Source organism: Myotis brandtii, unplaced genomic scaffold (genome assembly GCF_000412655.1).
Source record: "Myotis brandtii unplaced genomic scaffold, ASM41265v1 scaffold23, whole genome shotgun sequence".
Classification (NCBI taxonomy): domain Eukaryota; kingdom Metazoa; phylum Chordata; class Mammalia; order Chiroptera; family Vespertilionidae; genus Myotis; species Myotis brandtii.
The window spans coordinates 5,869,115-5,879,972 of record NW_005358649.1 but is presented as its reverse complement, the minus strand read 5'-3'; the positions used below and the strand labels follow the sequence as shown (position 1 = coordinate 5,879,972).

The 10,858-nt window shown below is 42.0% G+C and overlaps 1 protein-coding gene across 1 annotated transcript in view; it reads right to left on the bottom strand.

Annotated features, from left to right (window-relative positions):
* The window catches only part of CRISPLD1 (cysteine-rich secretory protein LCCL domain containing 1), a 38,342-nt gene extending 27,507 nt beyond the window's left edge, over positions 1-10,835 (bottom strand). The window contains exons 1-2 of the mRNA XM_005866387.2: positions 10,756-10,835; positions 9,480-9,802 (exon numbers count right to left, since the gene is read on the bottom strand). Coding sequence (XP_005866449.1) covers positions 9,480-9,740 — 261 coding nt within the window. The 5' untranslated portion in view covers positions 9,741-9,802; positions 10,756-10,835. The remainder of the gene's footprint in view (positions 1-9,479; positions 9,803-10,755) is intronic.
* Between the last annotated feature and the right edge of the window lie 23 nt (positions 10,836-10,858).

Sequence of the window (10,858 nt, the reverse complement as noted above, 5' to 3'; positions counted from 1 at the left end):
AGGGAGGGCACCACACGGTGCCTGGCATGCAGCGCTCGATCAGTATTCACAATGATTAAGTGTGCAACTAGTAATTTTTGCTACTCACAATTCAGCACATTCCCAACACTACCTGACGTCCCCAAAGGAAAGGAGAAGAGGCTTTGGGCCAGCCAGGGCCCACCGCTGTCTCGCCCCGTAGTGGCATCTGCGATGACTCACTGATTGCTGCCGATTCCCTGGGGATCAGTTTTTCTCATCTAAGTGACAGTGTGTAAACTTCCATAGAGGACGCCACCTTGTCTGACAGCCAGGACAGCTGTGCAGAGAGCGGGCGCGCCAGGCGCCTCTCCAACAACCCCACGCCCTGCCACCTCGTTTGTTTTCCCGAGAGCAGCTCGGGATGCTTGACAATGTCTCCTAAGGGGAACGCCGTATTTTAGGAACTGGATCGTCCCCCACCGGTGTCCTCCCCCCGCATCCCAGACAGCCATCCCGTGGTGCACCCGTCTCAGTCAAAAGGAGACCAAAGGCGCACGCAAATGAGGACAATCGAAGGAAGATTTATCGCCTGCAAGATTGATCAAGGTGTGGGTGGAGACAGGACAGCATGAATCCCAAGGGCAGCTGCGAGGGCCCAGAGTGGGATAAAGCCTGCTGCTGTCAGGTGAACAGTGGCTTTCTGTAGAATAGTGGTTCTCAACCTTCTGGCCCTTTAAATACAGTTCCTCATGTTGTGACCCAACCATAAAATTATTTTCGTTGCTACTTCATAACTGTAATGTTGCTACTGTTATGAATCATAATGTAAATATCTGATATGCAGGATGGTCTTAGGCGACCCCTGTGAAAGGGTCGTTCGACCCCCAAAGGGTTGAGAACCGCTGATCTATCAGTTCTTTACACATGGACTCAATTTATAAAAAGGAATACCTGTATTTTAGTTTATTGATAGCCCATTAATTTTAGATAGATTCAAGACTGATCTGAAAGTCAAGCCCAGAAAAATATATGAAAGGAAAATAAACTCTCATAAGAAATCACTTATGCATTAGTTTATATTTGAATACCAAAATAATAGTAACCTGGGTGTTGAAAGTAAATAAAGTATTAATTGCTTTTATTTAATGTACTCAGGGATGCTTTTCTAATTTTCAAAAATAAAAAGAGATGGGTTAGCAAATGAAAAACTTCTTGGAGAAGTTAATACAAAAAACAGTTTATGGACACAGAGAAAGGGAAACCTACCATTTAACACTATAACCGCAATTTAAACCAAAGGCTAATATTAAAACTAACAAACATGAACATGTATATGTTTACAGACTTTGAGTAAAACGGCTATATTAAGTTGCTCATTGTGCCTATATTGAGAAACTGTGTTAGGTCTTCACTAATCATTCTTGCCTCAAGAATGATAAATTGTTATGCTTCCAAACAGTCGTTGGGAGCTGCGTGAGCCCCGCGTTTTCCTGTTTTCCCCAGCTGCTAGGAAGCTCAATGCTAGTTTGATACCCATAGCATTCTCAATCCGTGTTCTTCAACAGTTAAACATGACTAAGGTGATAGTTTTAAAAAATATGATTTTCAAGAGTCCTTACTTGAAAATCTGAGAAAGGATACGGTGTTAAGTATTCTTCATTTGTTCCTAGATAGCCTTTCTGAGCTCCTAAGTGCCTTCTCTCTGTCCCCAAAGGCTCAACTCTACATACTGAGTTATCTCAGGCTCTTAGCCCCAGATGCCAGCTGGATTTGACCAATGGAAGACACAGACAGGAAATCAGAGGGTGGGAGGTTAATTTAGGTCTGTATTACCCCCTCCCCACTTTCATCCCCACTTATCCTGAGTACAGATGCTCCTCGATTTAGGATGGGGTCACTTACATCCTTATAAACCCACTGTAAATTTAAAGTATCGTTGTCGAAAATGCATTTAATACAACTAACCTACTGAACATCATAGCTGACCTAGCCTACTGTAAGTGGAATACGTAATTACTGAGCAGGAATTGGCCCATTGTCCTACTCTGCTTTTCATGCTAAATGTTCTCCTCTTCTGTTGCTTATGGAGGGAGTGAGAATAGACTGGCTTTGGAAGAGGAGGGCAGATCACCTGAGAAAACAGTGGGCACTTGAGGAGGCAGAGGTGGGTTCCAACTCCTTTCCTCTCTGAAAATTGGGTTGGCAAAATGGGTATCAAGTAACCAGGAGATTTCTGGAATCTCTCTATTCTCCAAGTCACTATAAGCTGAAAGATCCGGAGTATTCCCCCAATAAACCAGAATGGAAACCCCCGCTGGTTTTTAAAAACTGCAGCTAGGGTTTGGGTGGATTAAACCTGCACCTGACCAAGTCCATTTCATTAGTCTTGCCAACGTCTCCTTGAATTTTCTGAGATTGATGTTGTGATGACAAAGGGGTTTTAGGATGTACTCACACCGTGGCCACTTCTCACCACCCACTCCTAGCCACTCCACCCCTCGCCACCATCAGCTGTTAGATGGATTATTGCAATAGCCTGTCTCCCTGTCCACACCCTTGCCCCACCTCCCACCACCAGATGTCAATTCTCAACAAAGCCAGAGTGATTCTGAGTAGGTGAGATCATGCTAGCAGTCTGTTCAAAGAGCTGAACTGTCTTCTCATCACCCAGACTGAAAGTGAGCCTTTACCCAGGCCTGTTCTGCCCTCCTCACTTAGATCCTACATCTCTTCAAACCCTCACACCCTGCCAGCCCACGGGCCCCTTGCTGAGTGTGCAGATTCAAGGTCTTTCGCTCATATTCCAGGCAAGGAAGGGCATTTTGTTGTGTATTACTGGGCTCTAGACAGTGCCTGGCATATGGCAAATTCCTAATACCTGAAAGGAGTAAGGAGCAGTAACAATTTCAACATTTTGTGGCATTTTTCTGGCTCTGGGTGTTGGACTCTTCTGTTAAACTACTTCCCTCCTGCCTTGCTTGCCAAGACCCTAGATTTGCTGCTTACATTTAAGGAAGAATCTTTAATCTCCCAGAACTCCAGGGTAAATAAATACTAAATTCAATAGAATGGACTGTAATGTCACTTTCTTCCCATAGGTATTGCCAGTGCACACAACATTCCAAAAAAAAAATCTGAAAATTAATTTACATTAATTTGAAAGTGTTAGTGTCTTTAAAAAATTAAAAACAACTATCTATTCAAATTAAGGTTTTGTGAACTTTTAATTCTGTAGACCAAGATACTTAACACATAACTTTATTGTATCTAAACACTATTATTAGGTGGGTTATTGCAATAGCCTGTCTTCCTGTTTGATGGATTAATATTATTAAAATAAAATTACCTTAGGAAAATTAGATAACCTATTGCAAACAGATAATTTTAAGCCTTAATAACTTTAAATAATGATAATATTCTTTGAAACCAGAAAGGTATTCCATGTACTTTTCAAGGCATGTAAATTATATCATATAACAATAGGTACAGATATTTTTGAAATGACTGAAGTTTTGAAAATTACCAGGCAAGTGACAGTGTACAGGGAGGAAACTATCTTTTTAGAAATTGTTGCAATAAAACCATAATTGCAGTGAATTCCTGTCACTTTTAGCAAGAAATGTGTAAACACTGAGCTTTACCTAAATGAGTCCTGAGGCCATCACTTTATCATCTGCATTTATTCTGAATATCGGTCTCTAGTGGCAAATGCGGTCAGCAGACAGGAATTCCACAAGAGTAAACAGAGAAACTCACAAGCTAAGAACACTTTTTCAGGCTTGAGTTCAGGCTATGGACAGTCAGAAAGAAGGCAAAACTCAGACTAGCATCATTCTGTTCAGCAAATGAGGCTGTCCACATCCAGTTTCTGGAATTATCAGCTGGACTGAAGCCCAGGAGAAGAGACTTGAATTCCAGTTTGAGCATGGCCTTAGGGAGAATGTCGGTAGCAAACAGGAACCAAGCCATCGACATGCCCCATGGGCCACTGGTTGGTTGGCTCAGAGCCTCCTCCGGCTGCCTGGCACAAGGAGGGGTACCCAGCTGTATTGTGTTCCATCTTTGGAAATGTGTGTTCCAAGTCTCACCCACAGGTCAGGGAAGAGCAAGCAGGCACAGCCATCCACCCTCCCCACACAGCCTATCGATGCTCTCTAAAATGCCTGGAAATAGTTATAACAGTGAAAAATGGCTCATAGAACTGGCCCCTGGGTCTTTTTTTTTAGGTAAAGTGTCCTGGTTGCTAAAGCACATTCTAGACTTTGGTACATTTTGTAACACAGTGAACTATTTAGTTGATTTTAATCAACTATGTTAAAAATTTAGCCGTCTGCGTTAAAAATTTGTAGCAAGAGGTACCCATTAATACATTATATTATTTAAATTCCAGAACTTTGGAATATTTTTACTATAATCTCAGTGGCTCTACATTACTGGACAATTTATAGTACAGTGTGAATATTTTTAAAAGTAGGAAAAATCCCAAATTATTTGAAGCATTTATTCAACTTTATCTCTAGTGTTTCCAAATTCCAGGTCAGTATCTCCAGTGTTGGTGATATCCTACCTTACACACCTTTTCTTATTTTAATCCCTTTTACCTATCCCCCATATGTATCTCATATATAATTTCATTGTTCCATCCACTCCTTCATTCAACACTTATTTATTGAGCATTCAACAATATTTAATCAACAAATATTTACTGAGTACTTCTTCTATGCATCACCAGGGGTCCTCAAACTTTTTAAACAGGGGGCCAGTTCACTGTCCCTCAGACCGTTGGAGGGCCAGACTATAGTTTAAAAAACAACTATGAACAAATTCCTATGCACACTGCACATATCTTATTTTGAAGTAAAAAAACAAATGTTTTCGGCGGGCCGCATGTCCGCGGGCCGCTATGAACAAATTCCTATGCACACTGCACATATCTTATTTTGAAGTAAAAAAACAAATGTTTTCGGCGGGCCGCATGTGGCCCGCGGGCCGTAGTTTGAGGACCCCTGCATCAGGCCCAGGTTTATAAAGAGAAATAAGGCACGATCCTTACACCTTTCTAGGAATTCAAAGTCTTGGAAAGGAAAACAGACATGTAAATATTTAATTGCAACAAAATGTTAATACTAAGTAGGCTTGAATAACATCTTTTAGGAGCACAGAAGGAGTGGGGCAGGGAATGTGTGCACCAGAGAAAACCTTATAGAAAGATGCTTGTACTTGGTCTTGAGGAAGAGTTGGGGAGCAGACAGGAAGCATAGGCATTTGGGCACAGAGCACCACCCCCTTTAAGAACAATGAGTAGTTCAGTGTGAACACAGATTCAAATACACACAAGGGAGTTGAGGGTGAGGGGCATACTGGATTGACCAGGCTTCCTTTTCTAAGCTCATCAGCCTGGGCTTGAACTGCGAGCAGCAGAGAGCTAAGGCAAGCTGTGTGCAGCTGAGTAACCACCCCAGATTTGCTTAAGGGAAAACAGAGATTTAGTAACAGGGAGGAAGGGGGACTAAAGGAGAAAGAAAGTAGGAATGGACTGGTATAGTCTGCTGGCCGGGAGCCATGGTGGCCAATCTTGGGGTGAGCAAAGGTTAGGATGAAACACAAGAGATGGATTCAAAAGACATTTCTGAGACAGAATCTACAGAATTGGCCCGGAATTGTGCATTTATGCGTGTGCGTGTATGTCGAGTGGAAGTGGGTGGAGGGCAGGCAGGAGTTGAGGATGGGCCCGATTTTCTGGGTTTCGTTGTTATTGTTTGCTTAGAGAGGACTGAGCAGGTGTCTGAGAGAGAATCCAGGGAGCGGAGTGGGAGGACAGGCAGGGGTGGAGTAAAAGGTAAGACAGCTCATTTTCTTTTTGGACACCTTAGCTGGAAGTAACTGTCGGGTAATATTACACAGCGATGACCCAGGCAATAGAAACTATGAAAATGAATCTCACAGAAGATGGCTGGATGGAGATCTAGACTCTGGAGCCATCAATATATGGATGAGATTTACAATCGAAGGAGTAGATAAGGCCCCGAAGGAAGGGAGCAGGCCTAGAGAGAAGACCTGGGGAGCAAAGGTTTAAGAGATGAGCAGAAAACAAGAACATGTGATGGAAAAAAAAAACCACAGAAAAATAAAAGAACCAAGAGATGGGGGTCTTAAAACCCATGGAGAGGAAAGGTTTGAAGAAAGAGAATATGCTCAACAGTTCAAATGTGTTACCTCACTACAGCCTGTGGGGTTTATATCCTTACAGCAATGTTACCAGTGAGGAAAGCAACGCCCGGAACGGTTGCTGATTGTCGGAGTACACACACCAGTAAGCAGCACAGATGAAAGGTGAACCTGCTGTTATCTAGGTCCAAAGACAGTATTTCCCCCCCCTAAAATCCATTGTCTCTTCAGCAACAACTTCATTTGATGACCTAAAAGCTCAAGTTTCTCATTTTACCCTAAATTAAATGTGGGTAATCTCACTCCTTAGGATCACTGGTTTCCATAATCAAGAATTCACTCTCCCCTTCCTGATTCTGCCACAGGTCTGTGCTTTCATCAGTCTAACTGCTTCAGTTCTTGACAACCAGCCTGCCACCCACTCTTCCTCATTCTCTACCTCCACCTGAGATATGCCCTCCTCCCTTTGCCACAGTGCGTGGTGGTCCCGGGCATCTTCCCCATCATTAGCCCTCCCATTGGGAATATTCCATTAGTCTGTGCTCCCATGGCATCATTCGTACACACACAGAGAATGTGGTTCTCTCTGCTCACTTGAAATTTTTCCACTGTGTCTATTCTTCTCAATCAGCTTGTAAGCTCTTCAAATGAAGATGTGGTTTCCTGGAGTCAACTTTTAACCCCAATAATTAAATGAGCATAAGAGCAGGGGTAGGGATGTATGTTAATAAGTGTGAATGTGGCTTGGCTGCCATCGGTTCAAGGACAAAGAATAGATCAAAATAAGCACCAAATGTAAATAAGGTAACTGGCTATTCAAACTGTTCATGTCATGTGACTGATAGAGTAAAAGGGGTGGCATGTGCCATAGAGAATTGCAGCTTTTACAGGTAACAGCTCTTCAGCTGGCACTTAGTTTTGTTTTTTTTTTCTTCTTAGAATAAATTCACTTTAAAAAACCTTTTCAAATAAATTGTTTTCACAAGGTTGATAAACATCTGGACTTATTATGTAATACATACATGAACAGTATTTCAAATAAAATAATATTGTTCTTTTAACCTCCCCTTAAATGTGTATTCCAGAAAATGTGGGCCAGTATTACAGTTGGGCACGGAACTCCTCAGCAGCCCAGTTCCCCGCCAAGTCACAGCTCCCTGGCTGGTTTCGGAATCTACATTTCAAGGATGGAAGGAAACCAGTGAAACCTACAAGCAAGTCAGATAAACAGCCCAAACCAGACATCATACAATAGACAGTTATTTTCTTTGGAAGTCAGACATCAGAACGAAGCACAGAACTGTTCTTTCATTATTTCCATATTACTGGAAACGCACACCAATATTCTCAGATTGTTTTTGTGGGTTTGAACTCCCAACTTCTTCCTTATTTTAAATAAGAAGCAACAGAACCCTTCTCCACGTGGAATAAGCCTACGGTGACCGCCTTGGGAAGACCCCATACTTGGCTCTTTCTGTTTGAAGAAGTCATGGAGTTGGTTTACTTTGGACAAACACTTCAGCGTGCACACAAAGCAGAAATGTGAGACATAACTGATGTCATTTCCTGCAAAGAATTTTGTAAAGAGCTAACAATTTCCTCAGATATTCTATTTAAACAGTATGTGGAGACATCAAATTAGGTATATGTTTTATTAACAACTCTTGAGACCTTGCAATGTGCCTGGTACTGAGCTAAACTTTACATAGGTTATCTCAACGCTCACAACAACCTTCAGAAGTGAGTACACATGCTGGGTAGACATAAGAAAACTGAAGGAGAGAGAAATTAATTAACAGGTTGTCCACAGCCACCTAGCTAAAGGGTATCAGTGCCAGAATTTAAACCCAGGCAGCCTGGTTGCCGGGGCCCAATTCTTAATCGCCTCTGAGTTCTATTGAGCGCTACTTACTTTCTTTAGGGTAAAATATTCTCCCAGTGAAAGCTAAAATAATATAATTCCATATTTTGTAATGGGCAATGTGAACTTTGAAGTCCCATGTTCAGTGGGAGTTACCCATCAAAACGAATGTAAATGCAGAAAAAAAGAAAAAGGAGGATGCGCTGAAATTAACCGCACCCTGCAATGTATCCCAGGAGAAATGTTTTCTCAATAGTCATTAAATAAGTTTGCTATCACCAATGGTTATTTATTATCAGTCTTTGATGGTGCATTCCTAATTCATGCAAGTAGTATAATAGATTTTTAAATTATGTTTCTAAAATTTTAGGATATAAAGTAGGCTATTAACGACTTACATGCTAGTAGTCTTAAAAAATAATGTGGTTTCCCAACTTGCTACTGTACTGTAAGAGTACATACATATAAGGTTATTAGGATAGGTCACATATTTTTATTTAATCCTTTGCCCAGGCTGATTTCCACACTTCAAAGTTCACAAATAAATCCAGAAGAACAAAAAAGTCATCACCATGCACTCAACATAAAGCCACCACAGAAATGTAGCCTTTACAATACGTCACTTACATATTTGTCAGAAATAAGGGCCCATTTGAAAAAAATTTAAACATATATACACACACATACAGGGTGGGGCAAAAGTAATTTTACAGTTGGGGCAAAACAGAGTTTATTCTTGTGTTATTATTTATTAATTATTGTTTTATTTTCCACATGGACAACTGCAAACCTACTTCTGGCCTAGACGGTATCATCAGCAATCCACAAAGCTTCTTCAAATTACTGGTCCCTGATTTTTCAAATCCACCACTCATAAGAATGTTCCATTAGTTAAGAATTAGAAAGTAACTGTTCTACTAAGTCACTTAAAAGCAAATACACCAGCTGTTCACATTCTCAGAATCAGAATGTTCCTGGTAAGAGAAGAATTTAGAGCACTTAGTACAGTGGTTCTCAACCTTCTGGTCCTTTAAATACAGTTCCTCATGTTGTGACTCAACCATAAAATTATTTTCGTTGCTACTTCATAACTGTAATGTTGCTACTGTTATGAATCATAATGTAAATATCTGATATGCAGGATGGTCTTAGGCGACTCCTGTGAAAGGGTCATTCGACTGCCAAAGGGGTCGCAACCCACAGGTTGAGAACCGCTGACTTAGTAGAAGCATTGACATCTAATGGTATTTAATTCTACTCTGAAATTCTAAAAGCTCTTAGAATGAAATGAACACTAATAAAAGAATACGCATAGGAAGATACTCTCGAAGAAAATCTTTTGTGGGTTTTTTGTTTGTTTTTTGTCATACTGGACAAATGGTAAAAGATTAAATAGTAGCACGAGGGAATTTAATCAAGCAGGCTGAAAGCATAACAAACAAACAAAAAAAACATTTCTTTGTACATACCATCAGAAAAATGTCCTTACCATATACTCCATGTTAGATGCCGTTGGGTACACCTGACTTCGTAATTTATTATGAAGGTCCAAGATACTCTGCATGTCATTGTCTGTGATGGCCCTTTTCCCTCTTTGCTTGGCCGTCCACCACTCACCATCCTCATCCATGTACTTTTCCAAAAGTTTTTCCAATAAAGTGGCATTAGGAACGACCATGGCTGGAACTGCTTTAGCCATGAATAGCAGCACTGTGGTCACTCTGAGCCACTCCCACGTGGTACACTTCATAATGAATGATCTCAGGGTTTCCCTGGGAAAATCTCCAAGACAGGCTCTTCCACTCCTTCTGGCTATAATGATATGCAGTGCGATTAACATGAAAATCTAGGCAGATATTAATTTCCTAGTAATAAAAGTAGAACAACGGTCGCAAAGGGAGTGCACCAGTTTGATTTCTCTCTCTATAATGCCAGCAAATGGACAGGCACTTTTGAAACAACTATTCCCACCCATTTTTCCTCCAAAGGACTGAACGCAACGAAATGTATTGTTTCCCAAAAACAGACAATACATTTTCCAAGAAAATATAAAGGAGGCCAAAAAGAAATAGCAAAAGTAGCCCCAAAGAGTCAAAGCTCGAAAAATAATTTCTGAATCACAAGGCTCCAAATGGCTGTAATTACACAGCCAGCCTGCAAAGGGCACTGCCTATCTAGAATGCTTTATATCAATGTAGAGGTCCATGCTTCTCTGTGTTCTAAGGCTTTATTTTTGTCCCAGCGACCTACCTACAGTTCACATTCAGAATGTCCGCAACATCCTGAAACTGAGGTGACTATTTTAAAGAAAGACAAAATGGTATTCATACGTATGTCCCTGGATACAGCCAGGGGGCCCAGCGCACGCATGCGAATGCATGATTGGGGTCCCTGGGGGAAGCCTCCTCCGACCCAGACGCTAGCCGAGAACCTCAATCATGATTTCCTGGGAAGTGTGCCTAACCTGTGGCCCTCACCCGATGGAACCAACAATTCACCCGCAACATCAGAGCTTTCCTGGCCACACGCCGCGGGCGCACTGCTCTCTCAACCCAAAAGAAAAGCGCGCGCCGGAAGGAGGGGGTGAAAAGTACAGTCTCTCACAAGAACCAGCGCCCCGAAGTCTCCATCGCAGCTGCTTTCCGAGCAGCCCACCCACCCTCGGAAAGGGTCTGTTGTGCAAATGGGCTTTATTTAAAAGCAGGGATTCCGAAGAAGAGCAGGATGCGTGGCGACGGGGCGATGCGTTTTAGAAAGGTCCTTACCTCTCCAGTGTGAAGTTCCCCTTGAGAGCGGAGCCCACACGAGCCGGCCGGCCTGCCGTCCCTGCTCCACGGGCCACCGCACTCGGAGGGTCCCTGGGAAGGA